The sequence below is a fragment of the Ornithorhynchus anatinus genome, chromosome 4, assembly GCF_004115215.2.
Source record: "Ornithorhynchus anatinus isolate Pmale09 chromosome 4, mOrnAna1.pri.v4, whole genome shotgun sequence".
NCBI lineage: Eukaryota > Metazoa > Chordata > Mammalia > Monotremata > Ornithorhynchidae > Ornithorhynchus > Ornithorhynchus anatinus.
This window is the reverse complement of record NC_041731.1, coordinates 113,789,063-113,816,865: the sequence shown is the minus strand read 5'-3', so window position 1 is coordinate 113,816,865 and position 27,803 is coordinate 113,789,063. Positions and strand designations below refer to the sequence as shown.

At 42.2% G+C, this 27,803-nt stretch overlaps 1 protein-coding gene across 1 annotated transcript in view; it reads right to left on the bottom strand.

The window, feature by feature from the left end:
* The window catches only part of LRRIQ3 (leucine rich repeats and IQ motif containing 3), a 103,801-nt gene that overhangs the window by 50,731 nt on the left and 25,267 nt on the right, over nt 1-27,803 (bottom strand). Inside the window, exons 2-4 of the mRNA XM_029063547.1 lie at nt 26,380-26,649; nt 24,156-24,479; nt 16,219-16,352 (exon numbers count right to left, since the gene is read on the bottom strand). Of these exons, the coding sequence (XP_028919380.1) occupies nt 16,219-16,352; nt 24,156-24,479; nt 26,380-26,649 (728 nt within the window). The remainder of the gene's footprint in view (nt 1-16,218; nt 16,353-24,155; nt 24,480-26,379; nt 26,650-27,803) is intronic.

Sequence of the window (27,803 nt, the reverse complement as noted above, 5' to 3'; positions counted from 1 at the left end):
GGGTGAATGCACCAGATTAATGGCCTCAGCAAGTGTCTGAACTCTGAAACGATTCAATGTGATGCTTTGATGCTTTCAATGTGATCCATTTTCATTTCTGAAAATAATAATGATAATAACAATATTTGTTGAGCACTTACTATGTGCCAAGCACTGTTCTAAGCACTGGGATAAATACAAGTTAATCAGGTTGGACACAAACCTTGTCCCACATGGGGCTCACACTCTTAAACTCCTTTTTTTTTTTTTTTAAGATGAGGTAACTGTGACCCAGAGAAGTAAAGTGACTTACCCAAGGTCACACAGCAGACCAGCAGTGGAGACAAGATTAGGACCCATGACCTTCTGACTCCCAAGCCGGTGCTCTAGCCACTACACCAAATACAAGCTCCTCCGGTGGACACACACTCCACGTCCCAAATGGGGGCTCACAGTCTTCATCCCCATTTTACAGATGAGGTAATAGGGGCAGAGAGAAGTGAAATGACTTGCCATGGATTACACAGCAGACAAGTGGCAGAGCAAGGATTAGAATCCACGTCCTTTGGACTGCCAGGCCCAGGCTATATAGACCAGGCCACACTGCTTCTCACTGGCCATAGTACTTCTCTGTGCTGGAGTGGTAATTCCACCCTGAGACACAGGAAGCCACTCCCTCACTCACACCTAACCCCTGTTGTCAGATCAGGTCAACAGGGCCTACATGGAACTGGAAGTCAGGAGAAGTCAGAAAGCTCATCTCCTCCAGGAGGCCTTCCCAGACTGAACCCCCCCTTTTCCTCTGCTCCTCCTCCCCTCCCTATCGCCCCGACTCCCTCCCTCTGCTCTCTCCCCTTCCCTGCCCCACAGCACTTGTGTATATTTGTACATATTTATTATTCTATTTACTTTATTAATGATGTGTATATATCTATAATTCTATTTATCTACTTTGATACTATGGATGCCTGTCTACTTCTTTTGTTGTCTGTCTCCCCCTTCTAGACTTTGAGCCTGTTGTTGGGTAAGGATTGTCTCTATCTGCTGCCAAATTGTACTTTCCAGGTGCTTAGTACAGTGCTCTACACACAGTAAGCACTCAATAAATACGATTGAATGAAGGAAAGGAGACACAGATTCAAGAGCCAAACCTGCCACTTGCTTACAGTGTGACTTGACGCCAGTCATTTACCTCTCTGGCTCTCAGGTTCGTTATCTGCAAATTGGGGAGAAAATGGATTGTGAGCCCTGTCTATAATGTTGTTTCTAACCCAGCACTTAGCAACTAGTAATACTGAATCCCAATTTTGACTTTTATAACTATGGATGTCTTGGTAATCTGCTCTCCTGATCTGTAGCCCAGGAGACACACAACTCTGCAGGCAACAGAGTCACGATCAATGAAGTGCAATGTTAACGACTTGATAGAGCACAGGCCCGGGAGTCAAAAGGAAGTGGGTTCTAATCCCAGACCCGCCACTTGTCTGCTGTTTGACCCAGAGCAAGTCACATAATCTATCTGTGCCTCAGTTACCTCATCTGTAAAAAGGGGATTAAAATAGTGAGCTCCATGTGGGACAAGGACTGTGTCCAACGTGATTAGCTTGTATCTATCCCAGAGCTTAGTACGGTGCCTGGCACATAGAAAGTACATAATGAGCATGATTTTTAAAAATGTGAGAAACACAGAAAACCCTGACAGTTTGAAATTCAGTAAACCAAAAATACCTCTGGAAAGGAGAACTCTTTTGGAACTTTTGAATAGCCCTGATTACTTGTAAATGGAGGAAAGCTGAGGTGGGGAGAGAAATGAAAAGGTTACTTGGTTTTCAGTGCTCATCTTTTCCCTCTCTCCTATTGGCAAACAAGTGTCTTTCACAGATGCTGATTCACTTCCAGATGATTTACACCACCTGCTTCAAATTAACCAACACATTTGTGAAGGCACAGGATCTTAAGCACTAAATTCCTATTTCAAATTTCACGTTAGACATATGTTTAGTTAATGTTATCAATTAAATCCTACATGGCTGTATGGGAAAAAATAACTGGCTTCAAATTCAGATCTTGAATAATAAATCAATGAGATTTTTACTGCTGTGATTCTACAGTTCTCCGTTAGATGTGGAAATTCCCAAACTAAGCCGTTCAAAATTCTATCAACATTCCACCGACGTTTCTAAAGCAACTCCTAAGTGATAATGATAATGGTATTTGTTAAATACTACTATGTGCCAAGCACTGTTCTAAACACTAACTCAGGAAAACAAGGAGAGTGTCCATGTTATGTGTGCAGCAAGGACCCTGTGGAGTTTAATCATCATAAAGAAACGGGATCAAACAGAGTAATGGAAATGGCCAGGGGCCATATCTAGTTCCCATCTATGAAGTCTTTCCCAGTTCTCAGTGTAGTGCTCAGCACATAGTCAACACTTATGACTATGGGACTATTTATAAGAGCTCACCTCCTCCAGGAGGCCTTCCCACACTGAGCCCTCCCTTTCCCTCTGCCCCTCTTCCCCTCCCCAGTCCCCCTACTCCCTCCTCTGCTCTACTCCCTTCCCCTCCCCACAGCACTTGTGTATATTTGTATATATTATTTATTACCCTATTTTATTAATGATGTGTATATATCTATGATTTTATTTATCTATTTTGATGGTATTAATGCCTGACTACTGTTTTGTTGGTCTGTCTTCCCCTTTTAGACTGTGAGCCCGTTGTTGGGCAGGGATTGTCTCTGTCACCCAAATTGTACATTCCAAGCACTTAGTGCTCTGCACACAGTAAGCGCTCAATAAATAGGATTGAATGAATGAATTGAATGAATGCTTAATGAATACTGTTACTACTTCTACTTTATGGCTGGAGCCCAACATTTGGACTGGTGACTCAGTGGTCCTTTTCCCTTTTTTTTATAGTGGATAGAGCACAGGCCTGGGAGTTCCCGGCTATGCCACTTCTCTGCTGTGTGACCTCGGGCAAGTCACTCCACTTCTCTGTGCCTCAGTTATTTCATTTGTAAAATAGGGATTGAGACTGTGAGCCCCACATGGGACAGACTCTGTGTCCAACTCAATCTGCTTGTAGCCACCCTGGCACACAGTAAGCGCTTAACAAATACCTCTTTGTTATCGTTATTTTTACTGTAAAACACCAGCGGGCTAAGCCACTACATCTGCACTCGGCCTTGGCTGCAGGAGAAAAATGCAACTTCTTTCCCTTTTGCATCCTGAAGGCTTCTTCTAGTCATATTATTTACTTGTATCCCTCAGTTCCTCATTTGTAAAATGGGGATTCAATACCCGTTCTCTTTCCCATTTAGGCTGGTAGCTCCCTGTGGGACAGGGACTGTGTCTGACCTGATTATCTCATATCTACCCCAGTGCTTAGTACAGTGCTTGGAACATGCTGCGATTATGGTTATTGTTATTGTAGTACCCACTGCTGAATGTTGAGCTTTGAAACCATGACTGTAATCTCACTGTCCCTTGAAATTTCACATCACCAGTGTGAGAGGAAGAAAAATGGTAGGAGGCACCTCAAGGTTATACACTGACCGTAGAATTTTTAATTAGCTGTATCTGCCACTAATGTTTTTGTTTTTGTTGTTGTAGAGGGCATTTTATGAGAGGCAAATCATGAGAGGCAAGAGCACAAAAGATATGGAAGCAAAAGAATTGAAAGCAAGCTTCTAAATTATCGAGCTACCTCACGACAACCCTAACCTCTTAAAAGCAAACGGGAGAAAAGAAGAATACTCTAGAAAAAATTAAAGGTATTTTTTAACAGTTTACAAAAAAAATGAAAAGAATAGATTCTGCTAGCAAACCACAGACCCTAATGGGGTCAACAAAGAACTTGGTCAGTCAGAGAAACTGGATCAACTGTAACAGCACGGCATTGATGCTGTAATCAGGGGCATTTATTGACCACTTATTCTATGTGGAACACTGCACTAACCAGGTGGGAGAGTGCAATAGAGATAGAAGACGCAACATCCGCCATCAAGGAGCTTATACTCTAGCGGAGAAGTAAGTGTTCATTCACCCAGAGTTACCTCAATTTTATTCAACTATTGCCTACCAAAAACTCTGTCCTCAAAACCTTAGGATGGTGTTAGTGGCAATGACGCTTGCTTGGATTTCAGTCCATCAGTTGTATTTATTGAGAGCTTACTGCATGCAGGGCAGTGAACTAAATTCTTTGAAGAGGATAATACAACGGAGTAGATATCCAGGGGTTAAGAGTTTAGAGCGGGAGACAGACATTAAAATAAATTATGGATTTGTACATAAGTCAGTGGAACTCATGGTGTGGTGATTATCAAGTGCTTAAAAGGTGATGCATAAGGGAAAGGGAGCGACAAACTTGTTGAATTTCACAGAATTTTGAAGATTGCTTTGCCTACAAAAAAATCTTCCAAAACTAGTGATATTTGGTAAATGTTGGGTATTTGATAATCTATTCGGGAGGCTAGATATCCAGGCAAATCTGTAATTGGCAAATCTGGTATAAATTAGATTTTATATTCAGTATGTGCAAATAAATATTTTGAGAACATAAAGAGATTTTGAGCAAGATGAAAGGAATGATGATCCCTAAATGTTAACGAAATTAGAAAACTGAAATGCCTAAAATGCTATGCTTAACCGGTTCTTCCCACTGACGCCACATTCAAATTCTGGAATAGTTCTGTCAAAGCCACCTGCTTCCCCTTCTTAAAAACAAAGATAAGACAAAATGAAAAATATTGAGATTCTGGAATTTAGTCAGCCCAACATCAAACAGAAGTTAGCAATTCTTATGGATCCTACAGAAAGGGTGGCCAAGAGCTTGACAGAGAGTTGTAGTAGACTTGTTGGAATCTGGATCCTCATATTAAAGCTCCACCAAATAATAACTTGGACATTGTTTGAAAATTCTGGTTTCAAAAGTACAAGTCAAGGACGTTGGCTTTTATGAGGACCCTAAAGCCAGGTCTTTAGCCTGGGATGTAGGTTTCATCTTCTCCTCTCGTAAAAGAACAAATAGACTTTGAATAAAACCTGAGAAATGTTTTAGTCAAAGAAATACTTTTATAAATAATTTTCTTTTTGCCTTTCTCCAAATAGGAACTCAGAGGAACTACCAGAACAACAAGAATGCAGTTGACTCTTGAATCATTACTGAATAACTGAACATTTTATTTCCCTCATCCTTTAAAATTACTTTTCTTTAGACAAGGTGGATAAATATTATAGTGAGAATGCAATAACTGGACCAAACAGAGACTGGACCCAAATCATACATATCGCTGAAAATAAATTCCCTGAGTTCAAAACATTGTTACATTTCTTTCTTCTCTTTTCAATTCTTAATTTCAACAAAATTGGATGCATCAAAATACGTTTTGAATGTGAATCCTTCAACTACAATCAGTTCAATTTATCTTAGAAAACCAGTGAAACTCTCATGATAGAATTGTCTTCATTGAAAAGAATGTATAATAATTGTTTAAATTTATGGATTCTAATTACAAACAAATTTGTTCTAGTTCATCAATCATCAGAATCTCCTGGTTACTTGAATATTCAAAATTATTTTCCGATCATAAAATGGTCTTCTAATTTCCTACCATATCTTAATAAAAGTCCTTTTTTTTTGTTATGCCACAACATTATGTGAAATACCTGAGTTCTAAGAGCAAGATAAATAGATTACATTTTAAGGGTACAGAATACTACATGATACTGCTCCATATGGGGGTGAATCAACACTCAAGTAGCTGAAGATATTACTCGAGCTTCACACATTTATAAAAAAAGTTCCGATATGAATCTCTACGCTGTCTTCAGAGAGGAGATAGGTGCCAGTGGATTTTTAACCTGTTGTAAAAGGAATCTGAGGAATTTAACTATTGATCTATTCCTTCCTGACTGACCCGCCCAAAGTCACACAGCAGACGAGTGGCAGAATGAGATGGGAACCCAGGATCTTCTGAATCTCAGGCCTACGCTCTAACCACTAGACCATCAAATACCACAGTTATTATTATAACACCAAGACAACTAAATGAGTAGTTGGTGGAGATGAAATCTTTAGATTCTTCAGAGTCCCCAGATGCTAGAATTCTGTTTTCTGGAAAATTAAAACATTCTCAGCACCAGAAGGATTCATTTTCCCAGTATGCTTCAACGAGAAGAAGTTCATCTGACATCAGAACTTGCACTATAATAAAAATAATTGTGGTATTTGTTATGCACTCACTATGCACTCATCACTGTATCAGGCACTCAGGTAGATACAAGGTAAGCAAGATATAGGCCCTGTCATACGTGGGGCTCGAAGTCTAAGTAGCGGGGAGATGGGGGAACTGAGGTATAGAGAAGTGAAGTGACTTGTCCGAGGTCACATAGCAGGCAGGTGGCAGAACTGGTATTAAAGCTCCATTCTTTTGACTCCCAGGCTGTGCTCTTTCCACTAGGCCACACTGTGGTAATAATAATAATGTTGGTATTTGTTAAGCGCTTACTATGTACAGAGAACACTGTTCTAAGCCCTGGGGTAGATACAGGGTAATCAGGTTGTCCCATGTGAGGCTCACAGTCTTCATCCCCATTTTCCAGATGAGGGAACTGCGGCACAGAGAAGTGAAGTGACTTGCTCACATTCACACAGCTGACAAGTGGCAGAGCTGGGATTCAAACCCATGACCTCTGACTCCCAAGCCCGGGCTCTTTCCACTAGGCCACGCAGCTCTAACCAAACAGGCCTTCTGATTGTATGCACATCCTCCAATTCATGGAAAACAGAGTTATAGCAGCTGGGGAGTCTAAAGTATCTAAAGACTCCCACCTCTACCAACTAAGAGAAGCAGCGTGGCTCAGTGGAAAGAGCCCGGGCTTGGGAGTCAGAGGTCATGGGTTCGAATTCCGGCTCTGCCATTTGTCAGCTGTGTGACTGTGGGTGAGTCACTTACCTTCTCTGTGCCTCAGTTCCCTCATCTGTAAAATGGGGCTGAAGACTGTGAGCCTTACGTGGAGCAACCTGATCACCCTGTATCTACCCCAGTGCTTAGAACAGTGCTCTGAACATAGTAAGCACTTAACAAACACCAACATTATTGTTATTATTACTCATTTACTTGTCTCAGTATTATAATGATAATTGTGGTACTTGAGAAGCAGTGTGGCCTTCTGAATAGAGCATGGGCCTGGGATTCAGAAGATCCTGGGTTCCGGTCCCGCTCTGCCAGTTGTCTGCTGGTTGACTCTGGGCAAGTCAATTAACTTCTCTGAGCCTCAGTTCCCTCATCTGTAAAACGGGGATTAAGACTGTGAGCCCCACGCAGGACGTGGATTGTGTCCAACTAATCTGCTCGTATCTACCCCAGCCCTTAGAACAGTGCCTGGCACATAGTAAGCACTTAACAAATACCACAATTATTACGGTTATTACTATTAAGCACATACTTTGTGTGAGACACTGGTGCCAGACACTGTACTGAGTGCGAGGGTAGATACAAGCTAATCAGGTTGGACAGAGTCCCTGTCCCACATGAGCCTGGCAAAACGCAACTGCTTAATAAGTACCATCATTAACCAATTATCACAGAGTGAAAACAGTAGTCCTGGCAGAATTTAGGATTTGTGGATGGGTGTAGTCTATATGTATGTGTGTGTGTCTTTGGGGGTTGGGGGGTGTCTATTCAAGTTATCAGGTACACAAAAAAAGGCAATTAATTGAACTAATCATTTAAAAACTACTAAGAAAAGTGTCATTAAAGATAAAGTATACTTGAGTTTTCTCCTATAGCTTTACGTGTAAAACACGTTACAGAACCACTCACTAAATTATCTCTCTGTGCAATTATAAAGTGGTATTCCTTTGATTGTCATTCATAATAATATAAAAAAATCCCAGAATAATTTAGGGCATTTGGCTATTTCCAACCAAGTCCTTAGGGTAATCCTTGTTAAGGGAAGAAAACGACAGGGAGGAGCCTCTATGAATATTTTTACAACAGACACCCCATGCCTGTGAGAATTAAAGAAATAAATTTGATACAGCGCTCTTAATCCCTTTGAAGCTTTCTATGTTCTCACTGCATAAATATATTTTCTAGAGGAATGCTATCTAAAAATTATTCCATAAGATGGAAGAATTATTCCTCTTTGATGTACTGTTTGCCTTTGATGTACCATGATGCATTCTTAATTTAGACAACATTGGTGATAAATAAAAAATTTTAAAGCATTTCCCCAGCCCAGAAAATTCCAAGTTTAATAACACGGGTTAGATCATGACCATCATGATAGGAAATGGCAACTGTATATTAAAATGCTAATAATCTCAGCACGGGTCCCCAATATAAGGACTGAGCTTCAAGAGCCTATATACATCAAGTTGGAGAATGAGGTGGCCGTGCCATAAATCTTGTACATATAGCCAAACATACATATGCAAGTGACAAGGGAGAAGCAGAAATATACAAGGTGCTGTCTAGGCAACACAAGTATCTGACTTCAAATGGACTGAAGGATTTAAATGGAGAGCTCAGGAAAAAAAAGGCCTTCTCTAAAGTGAAAAACTAGCAATTAACTTCAGAGATAAGAGGATGTTAGTTGTTGAAGGAATTGGTACCTCCGGCCATCTGAATTTAAACTCTAACCACTGCAAGACAAATTGTAAGCCTTGTTAGGGAGATGAGAACATACCCCCTCAGTAAATTCATTTATGTCACTAGTTCTGAAACAAAATTAGGATTTACGTTCAGCGGAAGACAGGGCTGAAAGTAATCCAGAATTGATGCTAATCAGTCCCAGAATGAAGACGAGTGTGTGGGTGTGTGGGGGTGTGTGTGTGTGGGGGGGGAGAGGTTAGTGGAAAGTGCACGGGTTTGGGAGTCAGAAGACATGGGTTCTAACCCCAGCTCCGGTACCTGTCTGCTGTGTGACCTTGGGAAAACCACCTAAATTCTCTGTGCCTCAATTACCTTATCTGTAAAATGGGTATTAAGACTGTGAGTCCCACATGGGATAGCCTGATTAGCTTCCATCTACCCCAGCGCTTAGAACAGTGCTTGCCACATAGTAAACGCTTAACAAATACCATAATTATCATTATTATTTTTTTAATAATTGTTGTATTTATTAAACACATGTGACAGGCACAGCACTAAGCTCTGGGGTAGATAGAAGCTAATCAGTTTGGACACAGTCCATGTCCCCATGGGGCCCACAGTCTTCATCCCCTTTTACAGATGAGGTAACTGAGGCCCAGAGAAATTAAATGACTTGCCCAAGGTCACGCAGCAGACAAATGGAAGAGCTGGGACTAGAATTCAGGACCTTCTGACTCCCAAACCCGTGCGCTATCCGCTAGGGCACGTGTGTGTTTGTGGTGGGGGGTGGGAGGGGATGAAGGGGACCATGTGTGTGTGAGGGTGTGCATCCCCGTAGGGCCAGGGAGAAGTAGGCCTGCCCAGCTCCACTCCCAGCTCCTGCCCTGTGACGTCTGCTCTCTGCTGTCTCTGGGGCAAAGCCAGCTGGAGCCCTATCTTGCCTACTGTGACAGCGTGGCTCAGTGGAAAGAGCCTGGGCTTGGGAGTCAGAGGTCATGGGTTCAAATCCCGGATCTGCCACTTGTCAGCTGTGTGACTGTGGGCAAGTCACTTAACTTCTCTGGACCTCAGTTACCTCATCTGTAAAATGGGGATTAACTGTGAGCCTCACATGGGACAACGTGATTACCCTGTATCTACCCCAGCGCTTAGAACAGTGCTCTTCATATAGTAAGGGCTTAACAAATACCAACATTATTATTAGTAGTACCATTCTCTGCCCTGAGGCCATGAGTGGCAGGCCTGACATCTTCTTCAGTGGATGACCACCCACCCTCGGCCCCACCAAAAGTCTACTCACTCATTCATTCAGTAGAATTTATTGAGTGCTTACTATGTGCAGAGCACTGTATTAAGCTCTTGGAACGTACAATTCGGGAACAGATAGAGACAATCTCTGCCCAATCACATCCATCACTCCCGCTCCCACCCTCTCTCCCTCCCCAAATCCTGCCCACCACTCGGGCAGAAGGGGTAGCTGGTGTTCTGCTTAGAAATTAGTTTCACGTTCAGCACTGGTTGAGTGTTTTGAGATTTTTTTTTCTTTCTTATAGTATTTTTTCAAGTACCTATTACATACTAAGCATGGTTCTAAAATCTGGAGTAGATACAAGACAGTCAGGTTGGACTCAATCCATGCCCCACATGGGACTCAAAGTATTAACCTCCATTTTACAGATGAGTTAACTGAGGCACAGAGAAGTTAATCGACTTTCCCAAGGTGATACTGCAGACAAGTGGCAGAGCCAGCATTAGAACCCAGGTCCTTCTGACTCCCAGGCCTGTGCTTTATCCACTAGATCATGCTGTTTCTCTATTAACTATTCAGTAAAGATTTAATTTTATCATTGTCATACTGTAATAAAAATTACCACAAAACTAATATGACTTTATGGCCAGGGATCCTCACATTTGGCAAATTCCCCAACCTGGATGATTTTAGAAGCGGCTTGTACAAAATGATTTTTCCCTTTCTCGAATCTCCTAAGACTCGATTTTGGCAGTGCTAGTGAAGAAGAGGAGAGGCTGGGGGAGGATGCAGCATCCTTCCCTCTCTGCCTCAAAGCCAACCCTGACATTTCCCCATTTTCCTGAATCTGGAAGCCTGGAAAGACGGCTCACCTTCCCCTGCCTTTCCCCCCACCAAGGAAGAAATCCACAGAGGTGTTGAGGGAGTCCAAGGAAGCAGAGAAAAGGCTGTCAGGAAGGCTGAATTAGACCCATGCTGAGTGGAACAAGGTCCAGCATTCCCCCTCCGAGCCCCACTGCCTCTCCATATACCACATGTGTACCTCAAATGTGTCTGACATCCCTTTTCCCAAAGTTCTTGCTTTTGGAAGTCCTATGGAAAGAGTACGAGTCTTGTAGTCAGGAGGACTGGGAAACCAAGAATGCCTGAAGCCACGAGAACTGAGATGCAGTTGGCTCTGGGTAGGTTAAATGGAAGACTGGAAACAAGGTTCTGCTATGTGTGTTTGAGGGAGGGAATTTGGATGGCTATTTGTGGGGACATTTTATGAGAACAGAGATGAGAGAAAGAGCTGCTGGAGACCCAAAGTAAGTGGCCCCATGAGCTCCCTTTCCCCTTTCCCTGGGTTCAGCATTACTGGTGTGAGAGGGTCATCAGGCAGACGTGCCCAATCACATCCTGCCAAGTATGGTGAGCACTCAACAGGCAGATTGACACACCAATCGGATCATTCATCCAGTAGGATTTATTGAGGGCTTCCTATGTGCAGAGCACTGTACTAAGCGCTTGGAATGTACAATTCAGCAACAGATAAAGACAATCCCTGCCCAGTAATCATGCCTGAGGGAACGAATCAAAGAAGGATGGGAGATGCGGATCATAGACCAAGATTTGAATCAGAGGAAGAGAAAATAGAAGAGTTGCCCAGAAGCCTTTCATTATTGAAAGAGCTGTAGATTAGCAAACTGCAGGCCTATTGGCTACCCCTCCATTTCAGAGATGATGACCCTGAGACACAGAGACAATAAATGAATTGCAGTTAAGTAATTTGCCTCACATCACACAGCAGGCCAGTGGCAAAGCTGGGGCTAGAACCCAGTTCTTTTGACTTTCAGCCCACGCTTTTCCCACTAGGCTATGCTGGCCCCCAAGCAAATTTGTAAAAGTAAAGACTGTCTGCCACAGCATGCCAGGCATGCCACTTGCTAATCTCTGTCTCCCTCGACAGCGAAAGTTCTGGGTAACCTCAGTTTGTCAGCCTCCTTCAATTAAAGCATTGCTTTATGATCTGCCCTTCTGATCTCTTTTCTCGCAATGGTTCCTCCAAGTGGGACCCGATCGGTGTGCTAATATGGTTGAGGAGTGTTTGCCACGCCTAACCCAGATATAACTGAAGGGAAAATCTGCCTGTGAGACCCCATCCCAGTGAAGAACCCAGAAGAATACCCCATATTCCTCACTTGGCAGCTTTCCAGGTCCCTTCTTACTCTCCAATCTGACCAACTGTCTCCCCACACCACCCCTCACTTTAGATCTTTTCCTGTAAGTTTTATTTTTCTACGGTTTCAACCAATGGACTTCACCGCTGCTTCTGCAACTCCTGCCACTAACATGGGTGGCCTGCCCCTCCCGGGGGTGTGATTCAGGAGACCAGAGCAGGATGTGGGAGAGAGGTGGAGAAGAAGAGCTGGGAAGAGGGGAGGAGGTCTGAGACTCTCCCGCTTCCCTGTTTAGCCACATCTTCTCCTCCACAGCCACAGTCTCAGTCTCTTTCACAGACTCCTTCTCTTCCTCCCACCGCTTAACTGTGGGAGTCTCTCAAAGGTCAGTTCTGCATCCCCTTCTATTCTCCATCTATAATCAATCCCTAGAAGAACTCATTCACTCCCATGACTTCAAAATTATCACCTCTATGCAGATGGTTCCCAATTCTACATCTCTAGCCCTGAGCTCTCTCCTCTGCAGTCTCAAATTGTTTCCTGCCTTCAGAACATCTCTACTTTGATGTCCCACCGACACCTCAAACTTAACATGTCCAAAACAGCACTTTTTTTCTTCTCACCCAAACTCTGTCTTCCTCCTGACTTTCCCATCACTGTAGACAGCACCACCAACTTTCCACCTCACAAGTCTATAACCTCGGCGGTATCCTCGACTCATCTCTCACATTCAACACACATATTCAACCTGTCACCACATCTTGTCAGTTCGACCTTCACACCACCCCTAAGATCTGCCCTTTCCTCGCCATCCAAACTACCACTTTAATTCAGGCATTTATCTTATCCCGCCTTGATTACTGTAGCAGCCTCCTTGCTGACCTCCCTGCCTCCTGTCTCTTCCGACTCCTGTCCGTACGTCACTCTGCTGCCTGGATCATTTTTCTACAGACCATTCAGTCCACATTTCCCATTCCTCAAGAACCTTCAGGGGTTGCCCATCCACCTCCACAACAAAAAGAAACTCCTCACCATCGACCTGAAAGCTCTCAACCACCTTGTCCCCTCCTACCTTACCTCCCTGATTTCCTACTACGCCCCAGTCCGCACACTTCACTCTTCTAATGCTAACCTACTCACTGTACCTCAATCTTGTCCATTCACCTTCACCTCTCTCCCATGTCCTGCCTCTAGCCTGGAATGCCCTCCCTCTTCGTATCCGAGAGATAATTGCTCTCCCCGCCTTCTGAACTTTGTTGAAGGTACATTTCCTCCAAGAGGCCTTCCCTAACTAAGCCCTCTTTTCCTTTCCCCCCACTCCCTTCTGTGTCAACCTGACTTGCTCCTTTCATTCATCCATCCTCCCATCCCTACAGCGTTTGTCCATAATTTATTCATTTACATTAATGTCGGTCTCCCCCTCTGGACTGTAAACTCATAGTGAGCTCATTGTGGGAATGTGTGTGTTACATTACTATATTTTACTTTCCCAAGCCATTAATTCAGTGATCTGCACTCAGTGAGTGTTCAATCAATATGATTGATTGATTGAGCATTTACTGTGTGCCGAGCACTATTCCAAGCACTGGGGAGGGTACAATATAATAGAGTTGATGGACATGTTCCCCACCCCCAGTGAATTTCTGTGTCATCTTCGCACTTGGATTTGCACTTTCTTCACCCCTTCCTCAGCTCCACGGCGTCTGTCTTCTCCTCTAGACTGTAAGCTCATTGTGGGCAGGGAACCTATCTACCAACTCTGTTATACTGTACTCTCCCAGGTGCTTACAGTACAGAGCACTGTATACAGTAAGCACTCAAAAAATTATTTCATTCATTCTTTCAGTAGTATTTATTAAGCACTTCCTTATTATACTTATTGTATGCAGAGGTGCTAAGCTCTTGGGAAAGTACAATACAACAATAAACAGTGACATTCCCGGCCCACAAGGAGCTCTTAGTCTAGAGGAGGGGAGGCAGACATAAATACAAATAAATGAAACTACAGATATATACATAAGTATTGTGGGGCTGGGATGGGGGTACAGCAAAAGGAGCAAATCAGGACAACGCAGAAGGGAGTGGGAGATGAGGAAACATGGGGCTTAAAGTGGGAAGGCCTCTTGGAGGAGATGTGCCTTCAATAAGGTTTCGAAGGTGGGGGGAGAGCAATTGTGTGGAGGATTTGAGACGAAAGGGTTTCCAGGCCAGAGGCATGATGTGGGCCAGGGGTCGGCGGCGAGGATCACCCGTCTCCCGGGACAGGTTCTTTCGGAATCGGCTCAGCGAGACAGAGAGAGAGAGAGAGAGAGAGAGAGGCCGGGGATGGAAAACCTGAGTTTTGCATAGAATTTATTCCGCCGGGCGAATTGAATTAATCAATTATTTAGACGCGACAAATCGGCCTTCCCTTTTGGGAGAAATATGGTGTTAAAGCTTCCTTAATGGGAGGAATACACTGGTATGTTACTTGAGTGTGTCCAGACACCTGAGCCCACTTATGATTCTCTCACAATGTGGTGAGACGGCTGGCTCCCACCATGTGCTCGCCCCACCCAGGAGGAATCCACCTTTGCATTAAATACACTTATGCGTTAAACACTAATGAGTTACATACACTTACGAGTTACATACACTTATGAATTGCATACACTTATGCGTTACATACACTTATGCGTTAAACCCAGTTATGCATTACCCACTTATGGTTACTCGTACTCGGTGAGGCAGCTAGCTCCCACCATATTCACGTCCCACTCGGGAGGCACCCACTTAGGCATCAAATCCACTTATGTGCTACTCGCACTTGATGAGGCGGCTAGCTCCCACCCTGTTCACGTCCCTCTGGGGAGGCACCCACTTAGACATCAAATCCATTTAAACGTTACATACCCATGGTGAAGCTTCCAACCCCACGAGGGCTCAGCAGGATAGGTCACTCACCCATCCCACGGCTCCTCACTCGGTGCAGGCAGAGCGGCCTTCTGACGCTCTGGACAGAGGCGACCTGCAGCCGGCTGCTGCAAGTCCAGTTCCTCTGCACAGGAGATTAGAGGCGGCAGGTATCTATCACCTGTGTCTTTAGGCCATTCCAGCTTCCGGCCTCAGTTTATCCAATCTCTGCCCTCCACCCCCCTCCATTCTTAATTTGATTGGCACGGGGGCAAGGGGCACCTTCTGTATTCCCATCTTGGGCTGTCAATCTGGCAGTTTCAGGTGTGGGGGTGGTGTCCCACCCTCACGCCTGAGTTCCACCTGCTGGCTCAGGAGGTCAAGAGATAGCATTTGACCTTGAGATGGTTGGTACCCCAGGGTCACCTTGAGACAGCGAGAGAGGTGAGATCGAGGCACACTGAGAAAGTTAACACCGGAGGAGTGAAGTGTGTGGGCTGGGTTGTAGAAGGAGAGAAGCGAGGTAAGGTAGGAGGGGGCAAGGTGATGGACTGCTTTAAAGCCAATGATAAGGGGTTTTAGTTTGATTGGGAGGTGAATAGGCAACCACTGGAGATGTTGTGAAGGAGGGACCGACAGAATTTGATGACATATCTAGTATGTGGGTTGAATGACAGAGGGGAGTCAAGAATAACGCCCAGAAAATACGATTGATTGAATGATTGATTGATTGATTGATTGATTGATTACACCAATTCTCCCCCAGTCCAGCCTCAGCTCTTCCCACTTCCCAGTCTTTTTAGTTGGGGACTGCCACCCTCAGAAGAGTCTGAGGAGGAAGAAGTGGGGAGAGCGGTAGTGAGGCCCAGGGCTTTGGGGCTGTGCTACAAATGGTTAAAATCAGTCATTCAATCAGTCAGTTGTATTCAATGAGCACATAATGTGTGGAGAACACTGTACTAAGCGCTTAGGAGAGTATAATATAACAATAAATGGACATATTCCCTGCCCACGACAAGCTTACAGCCTAAATGGGGACAGGTGAACAGTGACGAGAAGAGTGGGTAGAGAAAGGAAAAGGTATCTGTCTGTGGGTCCCCAGAGCAGTAAAATCAGCTCCTCTCATATGTACCAAAAAAATTTGAATGAATTCTGGATTATCACTATTTAGATAAAGTCATTTGGTCACTAAGTGATCTGAATATAGAACCCTTATTTCAATTGTTGTCTTTCATTAAATGATATTAAATTACATGATTACATTTAGAATGCATGAGCTATATTAAGTTGCTAATTAAAAGCATTTAACATTTTAAAGTGAAAAACAAACATACCTATATCTCCTCCTGGTTAAATATCCCCGAATCCATTTTTGAACAATTACCACTGGAGAATATTGAGCCACGATTGTATTGACTTTTGAAAGAATATTTGTTATCACGTTCATTTCCTCCACAAAGGATGTCTTCTGCATAAATTAAATGCAAACTAATTAAAAACGTTTTTCAGTAATGTATTTTAAAAGTTGAATACTTCAAAAACCTAGAAAGCAAGTAATTTGAATATGAACCTCCTCTTTGGAAAAAACATGATTGGCAGAGTGGAACTGTGAAATAATTTTAGGGGAAAGAGGAAACTTATTGAGACATGATATTCATCTTAAAATACAAATTAAAAACACTTTCTTTGACATGCTTCTGTTAAAAAAAACAAAAACAGGAAACTGCAATCTTGGGGGGAGTGGAGGTGGTTGACGGATTTTCTTCTAGAATCAGGTACCTTGTTCTGATTCTTTTCATTTGTTTTTTTCTTTAAGTAGTGGAGAAAGTGGACTGATTTTTCCAAATTAGAAAAATTCAAAAGAGGGGAAAAAGAGATGGTCCTTCCCACCTCCTACCTCTAAGAGATGCCATAATTTACTTTCCAGAGTCCCAGGGAAATTGCGTTTATAGCAACTTCCCCGAAATAGCTGGGTGATGCAGGAGTTGGCCACATTGGCCTGGCAGGCTCAGAATGCCCATGCCACCAGGGCTCCAGAAGATGCTAAAGGGGTTGTAAGGGACTGGGTAATAGGGGCAGTGTGGCCTAATGGAAAGGGCACGGGCTGAGGATCAAAGGATGTAGGTTCTAACTCCAGCTCTGCCATTTGACTGCTGTATGGCCCTGGGCAAGTCACTTAACTTCTTTTTGCCTCAGTTGATCATCTGTAAAGTAAGGTTAAATCATATTCCTTCCTACGTAGACTGTGAGCTCTTCATGGGTCAAGAACTGTGTTCAACCTGATTATCTTCCACCTACTCCAGGGTTTAGAACAGCACTCGGCCCAAGTTGTCTTGTCTTATGCCGTCGAGTCATCTCCGACCCATAGCGACTCCATGGACACATCTCTCCCCAAATGCCCCACTTTCCATCTGCAATTGTTCTGGTAGTGGATCCATAGAGTTTTCTTGGTAAAAATCCTGAAGTGGTTTACTATTGCCTCCTTCAGTGCAATAAACTTGAGTCTCCACTCTCAACTCTCTCCCATGCCTCTGCCTCCCAGCACAGGTGAGTTTGGACTTGTAGCAGGTAGCCTTCCACTCACTAGCCACTGGCCAAGCTAGGAATGGATTGGGTAGGCCTCTGACTCTTCCTCCCATAGCCAAGACTGGAAACTCTTCAGGTGCAATCCTGAGAGGGGTAGTTGGCACTTAGTAAGCGCTTTATAAATAGCATAATTATTATTAAGATCACACGATGACCAACATGACAACAGTGGAGGGCAGCCTTTCCTGAAAGAGTGGCATCGGATTTTAACCAGTGAGTGTTTTGCTCGGTGGATCTCAGAACGAACCTTCCCTCCCCCAGTACCTTTGAACTGCTAGATTTTCACTGTTAATATTTTAATTATTGAATTTTACTCTGCTGATATTGAACTATTTTCATTGCATTTGTTTTCTAATTCTTTTGGGCGACGGGTCTGTCCTCTTTGACTAAGATTGTGGGCCCCTCGTGAGTCAGGAATCATCTTAATTAACTTTCTTGTAATCGCCCTAGAGCTCGGTACAGTTCTTTGTATAGCGTAAGCACGTGATCCATTTCAGTATTGATAATAACGACAATGGCAGAGGAGAGCAGGGGAGAAGTGGGTGAGTAGGGAATTAGGGAACTATGTGCTGCCGGCACAAAACACTGACAGCAGCTCTGTCTTCGAGTGCCCGTGGCGACTCTTGGATGGTATCAAGAGGATGCAACGTCAGTGGCATTTTTCGAGGATCTACTACATGCGAAGCACAGTATTAAAAGGCAGTCCTTGCCACAGGAGTCACAGACAGCCTGGGGAAATCAGTTGGTAGCCATTGGGAAGCAAAATAGCGCAGCATACCTTTCCCTGGAATACATGCCAGGGTTTGGCAAATGCTTGTTCTAGGTTTTACCTACTAACATCAAGTTCTAAAAAAAATCCTTCCGAAGGGAAAATGCTCATTCAATCATATTTATTAAGTGCTTACTGAGTGCAGAGCTCTGTAAAAAGCACTTGGGAAAGCACAATACAGCAATAAAGAATTACAATCCCTGGCCACGATGAGTTCACAGTCTAGAGCGGGGGAAATGCTGAATTCTAATTTTCCAGAGAAGTCACCATATTCAAATATACAGTTTTTTGCTATTTAAATTTTGCTTTCTGACTCTCCTTTCAAGGGTGTGAAGTTCAGTTAATAATGCATTAGCAAAATAAGGGGATACTTTTACTAGGGAAATTTTGCCATAATTTTTCAGATGAACAAAACTGGGCAAAGGAAAAGGAAATTTCACGTGATCTTTGGAAAAATCAGTCTTTAACATCTATCTCCTTTGATTAAAAAAAGTTACTGAGATTTTAGCAAAACAAAAAACTGAAAATATTGGCACTGTTTTTTTAAACATTTCAGAGAAATGCACAGCTCCAACCTTGCCAAGTTTCAGAGAGTGTTTTGACGATGATAACAATAGTATTTGGTATATGTCAAGCACTGTACTAAATGCTGGGGTAGGTACAAGATAATCCAACTGTACACAGGCCCTGGCCCACAGGGACCCACAGTCTAAGTAGAAGGAAGAATAGATAGTTGAACTTTATTTTTACAGATGAATAAACAGAGAAGTCAAGTGACTTGCCCAAGGTCATACTGTAGGCAAGTGGTAGAGCAGAGGTTAGACCCCGGTTCTCTAAAACCTGGGCCCACTTGGTCTCCCTGCTTCCCACTTGCTCTTTTTACCTCTTAAGACTGTGAGCCCAATACCTGACCTGACTACCTTGTATCTGTAGCACTGTATTTATCACTCATTAAATGCTAAATAAATACTATTTCTACCTAACTATAACAAGTCAAGAAGGGCACCGTATTTGTGAGGGAAATCAATGCAACTACTCCATGACCATTATTTTTTTACAGTTAAATCAAGGAAGTCATCATTTTTCTAATTTCAATCATCTTTCATGCAAAACTATCATTATGGGGCATGGGGTGGAATTGGGGAGAACCCTGTTGTTGCCTTTCAAATTTTAACCTTTAAACTCTCCAGATCACATGATTCACATTTTAAGGATTCTTTCCATCCCTACAGAGAACTAAAATTGTTAGAATTCACAAGCACCTTAAAGCACCTCTGGAACTTACTGTTTCTAAGGCAAAGTTAATATTTGCAGACTATCTTTAACTAAAGGTGCGCCTCAATCTTTTTAAACTGCATTTGCATTTCCCTTTAAACTATATTCATGAAATCTGCCTCAGGAAAAAAAAGTGAATAGGAAGATTATGGGTCCATTTTCATTGAAATAGGCTGGATTTACCTATTCCTTCCTCCCTGGCATTGGTAGGAGTTTTGCTTTTAACTCCCTGAGCATTCCGATAATAATAATTGTGGTGCTTGTTAAATGCTTAGTACTTGGCTAAGCAATGTACTAAGTCTTGGAGTAAATGCAAGTTATTCAGGCCTCACATAATAATGTTGGTATTTGTTAAGCGCTTACTATGTGCAGAGCACTGTTCTAAGCGCTGGGGTAGATACAGGGAAATCAGGTTGTCCCACGTGAGGCTCACAGTCTTAATCCCCATTTTACAGATGAGGTAACTGAGGCACAGAGAAGTTAAGTGACTTGCCTATAGTCACACAGCTGACAACTGGCAGAGTCGGGATTCAAACCCATGACCTCTGACTCCAAAGCCCGTGCTCTTTCCACTGAGCCACACTGCTTTGCTAATGGGGCTCCCAGTCTAAATAGGAGGGAGAACAGGTATTGGATCCCCATTTTGCTGATGAGGGAATTGAGGCACAGAGAGTGACTTGCCCAAGGTCGCACAGTAGACAAGTGGGAGAGCTGGGATTAGAATCCAGGTCCTTTGACTCCCAGACCAGCGCTCTTTCTGCTTGGTTGCTTCTCTGCTGATGAAAATGGGCTTCCGATTGGCACCTGGGGATAGATCAGGTTCACCTTTGTCCAAGATGCCACAACCTTCTGAAAGTCTTGCAAACTGGCATTATCCTATTAGCTTAGGACAAAGCATAATATTCATTCATTCAATCATATTTATTGGGCACCTGTTGTGTGCAGAACACTGTACTAAGTGCTTGGAAAGTACAGTTCGGCAACAGAGATAATCCCTACCCAACAATGGGCTCACAGTCTAGAAGGGGGGAGACAGACAACAAAACAAAACAAGTAGGCAGGCATCAATATCGTCAATATAAGTAGAATTAGACACATATGCACATCATTAATAAAATAAGTAAAATAATAAATCTGTACATATATACACAAATGTTGTGGGGTGGGGAGAGGGTAAAGCAGAGGGAGGGGAGGAGGAGCAGAGGCATAGGGTGACTGTACACAGCCGATATTATAGCTGTGGGGTGAGCTCTTTCCCTTCCCCAAGGCACAAGGCAATGTGGCAACATAATGTGGTTCTGCCACTTGCTTGGTGTGTGACCTTGAGTAAGTCACTTAACTTCTTTCTGCCTCAATTATCTGATCTGCAAAATGGGGACTAACACTGTGGTCCCCATATGGGAGATGGACTGTGTCCAACCTGATTATCTCAAATCTACCCGAGCTCTGAGTAGAGAAGCAGCGTGACTCAGTGGAAAGAGTCTGGGCTTAGAGGTCAGAGGTCATGGATTCTAGTCCAGACTCCACCATCTGTCAGCTGTGTGACTTTGGGCAAGTCACTTAACTTCTCTGTGCCTCAGTTACCTCACCTGTAAAATGGGGATAAAGACTGGGATCCTCACATGGGACAACCTGATTACCCTGTATCTATCCCAGCGCTGAGAACAGTGCTCTGCACATAGTAAGCGCTTAACAAATACCAACATTATTATTATTATTACCTCACGTCACTAATCTCCTACAGCCCAGCCCGAGCGCCCCACTCCTCTATCGCCAGTTTAATCACTCTACCCTGATCTCATCTGTAAGAAAGTAAGTACTTATGAAAGTACTTATGGATTTTCCATATAGAATAGAGTAGATATATTATTGTAAATTAATTTGGCTCCAAGATCAGGTAAGTCAAATAATTTTAGGTCACAGCCTTCGAGATCAGGCCAGTCAAATAATTTTAGGTCACAGAGTATTCAAGCAAGCATTTAGTGCAGTGTTCTGCACATAGTAAGTGCTCCATAAATACAATTGAATGAATGAATGAATGTCAACATTTGCCCTAAAGGTTTTATCATCCATTAATTTCTGCTTCATCTTTTTTTCCATCAAAACTTCACACAGCACAGAGTAATATCAAATAGCAAGTAAATATAGGCAGTTAGCGGTCCTGAATGCAAGCTTAAACTAGCAATATGCGGATTCTCTTCTGGGGTGATTTTTTATTACTAAACCACACGAGTAGGAGAACCAGGCTTCAGAGACATGGACTTGCCGAAGCGTGAAACTCTTTGGCAGGTCGGTGTATGCTGAGCTGTGAGGTTCACAGGAGATGTTGGGAGGCTGATCCTGCCTGCAAGATCCCCAAGGGAGAGGAAGGTCAGTCTAGCTTCCAATTAGGGGACTGCCTTGGGGCTGGGAAAATGACAAAGAGGCAGTGAAATTCCTCACTTCTGGGAGGGCATGTGTGCGTAATTGTTACGATTATGATTTAAAGATGAACTTCTTTGACAGCCCCAAAAATGGCCTGAAGACCTTATTATGGTTTGGGAGCAATGGCATGTATATTTAACTGCTTGGTTTTTTGTCTTGAATTTCATTTTTTAATGTATGTAAAGCAGCTCTGAAGAATCCCAAATCAACTTTTATGAAAAATTTCCCAGGATTCCATATAGTATATTTCTGCAACTCTACTCTAGTCAACTCTATAACCGGGTTGGTGAAAAGGTCAAAGGAATAAGTAAAATGCTCTTAAAACAATTGTTCTACTCAAAGGAGGATGGTATATAGGAGTGAAGACTTTGAGTTAAAAGGATAGTTGCATCTATCTGACGATTAATTCAGCGGTATGGAGTTGCAATATTCATTCATTCAATCATATTTATTGAGCGCTTAGATTCCAGTTTCCCCCTCTAGCCTGTGAGTTCCTTCTTTTAATGGTATTTGTTAAATGTTTACTATGTTCCTGGCACTGTACTAAGCATTGTAATAGAAACAAAGTAATCGGGTTGGACACAGTCCATGTACCATGTGGGATTAACAGTCTGAATCCCCACTTTACAAATAAGGTAACTGAGTCCCAGAGGTGTTAAGTGATTTGTCCAAGGTCATACAGCAGTCAAGTCGAGGAGCAGGGTTTAAAACCCAGGTCCTTCGGACTCCCAAGCCAGGGCTCTAATAATAATAAAAATTATGGTATTTGTTAAGCACTGATTCTGTGCCAGGCACTTTTCTAAAAGCTGGGGTAAATAGAAGATAATCAGGTTGGACACAGTCCACATCCCACATGAGGCTCACAGTCCTATTGTGGTATTTATTAAATATTTACTATGTGCCAGGCACAGTACTAAGCACTGGGGAGGATACAAGTAAATCAGGTTGGACCAGGTTCTCCCCTTCTAGACTGTGAGCCCACTGTTAAGTAGGGATTGTCTCTATCTGTTGCCGAATTGTACTTACCAACTGCTCAGTACAGTGCTTTGCACACAGTAAGAGCTCAATAAATGCGACTGAATGAATGAATGAATTAATCTCCATTTTACAAATGAGGTAACTGAGGCACAGAGAAGTTAAGTGACTTGCCCAAGGTCACAGAACTGACAGAAGGCAGAGCCAATATTAGAACCCAGGTCCTTCTGACTCCTGGCCTATATTCTATCCACTAGGCCATGCTTAATTATCTTGATTCAAATGCAACTTCAAGTCCGTATAAACATTTACCAGGCTGAAACATTTTCATTAGTTTTTTATTTTCATCCTACCTCTATCAGAAAGATGATGCAGGAGCCTGACCAATAAAAGTACCACATAGTTTGTAAACATCTTAGTTGTTTGGAGCCTGATATCTTTTAAGCCCAATTACTTCTTTCAAAATAAGAAATATTTCTAACTGAGGTCTCTAGGCATATACTTGGCCTACTGGGAGAGCTTTGGACAGGGAGTCTAACAGTTGTTTGCTGAGCGACCTTCTGTGATGCACCACTGCGTGCCTCTATTCTCCCATCTGCAAAATGGGGATAAACTACCCATTCTCTTTTCCTCTTAGACTGTAAACCCTGTGTTGGACATGGACTACATCCAGGTAGGCTACCTTGTATCTATCCCAGTACTTAGGGCAATACTTGATACATAGCAGGTGCTTAATAAATACTATTATTTTTATCGTCACAATGTACTTATTAGCATATCTGAAAAAAGCGGACACCAATTTTCTTACTGATGATATTTTATACATTACTCAATTTTATAGATTTTACATTATGATTAGAAGGTTATCAATTTAATAATAATAATGGTGGTATTTGTTAAGTGCATACTATGTGCAAAGCACTGTTCTAAGTGCTGGGGGGATACAAGGTAATCAGGTCGTCCCACACGGGGCTCACAGTTTTAATCCCCATTTTACAGATGACGTAACTGAGGAACAGAGAAGTGAAGTGACTCGCCCAAAGTCACACAGCTGGCAAGCGGCAGAGGCAGGATTTGAACCCATGACCTCTGACTCCCAAGCCCAGGCTCTTTACACTGAGCCACGCTGCTTCTCTCTAACACAGCACAACACAACATTCAATAACAGGAAAGTCAATTCAATCGATTTGACATAACCATACCTTCAAAATCAAAACTTGACAGGTAAATATGCACGCTTACCTTTCCCAGTACAGGGCATAAATCAAGAAAAAGATGACGGCTAAAAGTTTTGTATTTGTCGGGAAGATGCCAGTCTTGGATTATTTCTTCGTCAGAAATTACATAATGATCCAGGACTTTGAGAGACTGCACACAATTGACAACAAAGTGTCGGTATGCTTTTTTTAAGCTCACAGGAGTGTCAAACATCGTGAGGATGATCAGATTAGGACAGCTAGAGAGCGAAGACACACTCTCTAGACTTCCAAACCCATTATCATGAAGATAGAGCAGTTTTAATTTCTTCAGCCTAGTCCAAAATTTGGAGCCTGGTAGACTCTGCATCTGAAATGATATTGGAAATCATTCTCATCCATTATTCCGTTTGAACCCCATTCATTACGAACTTTCTTTCGAAGGAGTATGAAGTCCAAAGGAAAATCTGAAGTTATTGTTGTCCTTCATTTGTCCAGAGCAGGGCAAATACAGAATTATTGCCATTGTTCTTATCTATCTCCCCCGATTAGACTGTAAGCCCGTCAAAGGGCAGGGACTGTCTCTATCTGTTACCGATTTGTACATTTCAAGCGCTTAGTACAGTGCTCTGCACATAGTAAGCGCTCAATAAATACGAATGAATGGATGAATGAATGGATGAATGAATGAACGAATGAATGAATGAATGAATGAATGAATGAATGAATGAATGAATAGCACAATGATGGTGAAAAGCGAAGAATCAGGCCAGTGAAGCTCATTGACTATAATCCAATCAACTGCAGGTCGTTTTTGTGGGAGGTTTCTTTTGGTTTTGAGTGGGTTTTTTTGTGGAATTTGTTAAGAACTTATAATGGGTCAATCATGGGGGTAGATACAAGCTTTTCAGCTTGGGCACAGTCCATCTCCTATATGGGGCTCGTAGTTTAAACTGGAGGGAGGATTTAATTCCCATTTTACACATGAAGCAATTGAAGAATAGAGAAGTTAAGTGACTTGCTCAAGGTCACACAGCAACCGCTGGCAGAGGTGGAATTAGCACCCAAGTCCTCTCACTTCCAGGCCTGAGCTCTTTCCTCTAAACCATGCTGTTCCACTCTTCAGTGATCACTGAGATTACTACTTCTACTGCAAGATTCAAACATCCACTCTCCTAGATTGTAAAGTCTTCAAGGGCAAGGTATTATGCCTACTCACCCAATTTTTACTCTCCCAAAAATTGAGTATAACCTTCTGTAACAGAAGGCACCCAATAAATGCTGCTGATTGATCCACCATTTGGAGGGGTTGCTAATGCAAATAATAGTGTATCTTTTCCATAATTTGAAATTTCTCTCTAACATGCAATGAGGGCATTTCTGTTATTTCTTAAACAACGTGAAAATTAAGGATTGCGCATACATCTTCAGTTTAAAAACAGGCAGCTATTTCTAAGATCGCATACCTGTTTTCATACAACTACCAAAGTTTCCAAACACAATTCTTTTCAAAGAGAATATTTCAGTAAACTAGAAAACCTTCCCTTTTCCCATTTCAAAAATCTAATATATTTTTTTTTTTGCCAGTGACGATGAGGCCAAAAGCCATCATCCTGGAAAATAAATTTAATTGATAATAAACAGGGCAAAAAAAGACTGTTCCTAAGGGTATTTGTGATGACATTTGGAAAATTATTTTATCTTTTTATCATGGTGTGTAGTCAGATATGATGACAAGAAAAAACCCTAGCACAAGCAATTTTAGGGGCTGCTTTAGGGAAACAAGTTTTGTCTCATTGCTGCTGAAGGAGACCCTACCATTGTGGTTTTGAAAAACGATAACAGATTTGTTTCAAAATATTTTTCCATAAACATATAGATATCAGTAATTAATAAAAAACTAAAGTGAAATAATACATTTATCAATTAATTGATTAGTTCAAAACATTAGTTTTTAGTTTTAGTTTTAACTATTAGTTAAAAACATTATATTCGGGTTTTGAAGATTAATTACTGAGGGAAACAACATACTTGGGTGCATGTGCACATATAAATAAATGGATATATACATGTAAAATTTTTATTAAAATATGCATATAAACCTTGTGTTAACCACTCAAAGTCTAAAATAAGAAAACTAAATAGCAACTCCACCTGAAACAAATTTGCTTCCAAAAGAAATATGGCATTGATACAATACGTGTTTAAAGACTAATTTATTCCATTGGGAAATTTGGGGGTTGCAAATTTCTAAGAGACTTATTGTTTACCTGATTTCCATGGAGATCTAGTTTAACCAATTGAAAACAAAATTCAAATGCATCAATGTTTTGAATATAATTGTTAGACAAAATGCAAACTTTAAGTGAAAGGCAGCACTGTAAATTTTCCACGCTCCTTAAATGTAGGCCGCTGAACTTTACGAACAAGAGGTCTTTTAGGTCATTTACTTGGTTTTGATTTATGATTTTTCTGACTGCGAAGTTTTCCGTGGCTTTTTCCATGGACTCTATCATTCCTAAGGTTCTGACACAGACGATCTAAGACAAATAAAAAATCACACAGCAGATCATACTTCTTTCACTTTTAAAAGGAAACAAACTAAACACTTAACAAATATGATAACTTCAAAATCTCAATGTTTATTTTCAGTTGTTCATTACTGGTTCAATATGTAAAATGATATACATCTGAAGGGAAAGTAGCAATCTAAATTAGCTGTTATTTTGAAACATTCAATACGTTTGTTAAGAAATAGTCATAATGAGGAATACTGCTAGTATAATTTAAATAAGAATACAAGACAAAATTTAATCCCAAAGTAGCTAAAGCAGCGGGGCTAGTAGAATGAGCAGGGGTCTGGGAGATAGAGGACCTAGGTTCAAATTCTGGCTCTGTCTTGTTTCTGCTGTGTGATCTTGGGTCTGGTATGTGACCTTGGGCAAGTCACTTAATATATCTGTGCCTCAGTTTCCTCTACTCTAAAATGGGGATTAAATCCTACTCCTTCTTACTTAGACCGTAAGCCCCATATGGAAAAAGCACGGGCTTGGGAGTCAGAAGTCATGGGTTCTAATCCCAGCTCTGCCACTTGTCAGCTCTGTGACTTTGGGCAAGTCACTTAACTTCTCTCTGCCTCAGTTACCTCATCTGTAAAATGGGGACTAAGACTGGGAGCCCCACTGGGACAACCTGATTACCTTGTATCCTCCCCAGTGCTTACAACAGTGCTTTGCACATAGTAAGCACTTAACAAATACCATCATTATTATCATTATTACTTTAGGGGACAGGGACTATGTCCAACCTGACAAATTGTAAATACCCAGGCCTTAGGACAATGCCTGGCATATAGTAAGTGTTGAACAAGTACTTCATTACTATTATTATTATTGTTATTATCATCTTAAAAAAACTGACATACGGCAATTCCTCATGAATTTGGGGAGTTCAAATTTGGGCTGATTGGACTACAGATAAAAACCAGCCACATAAATGTCCATCCAAGGCAGTGAGAGAGGCAACCCCAGAGCAAAGGAGAGGTGTGGTGGTGAAGAAAGGGATAATGTCTGATGCAGATACATTAGGAAATTGGAGTGAGGCAGAGGAGAGGACATGGATGAAAAGAAAGTCAGAGCAGAGCACCCGACTGGAATCTCGTACCTTTAATCAATCCAGAACCCTACTCTCCATC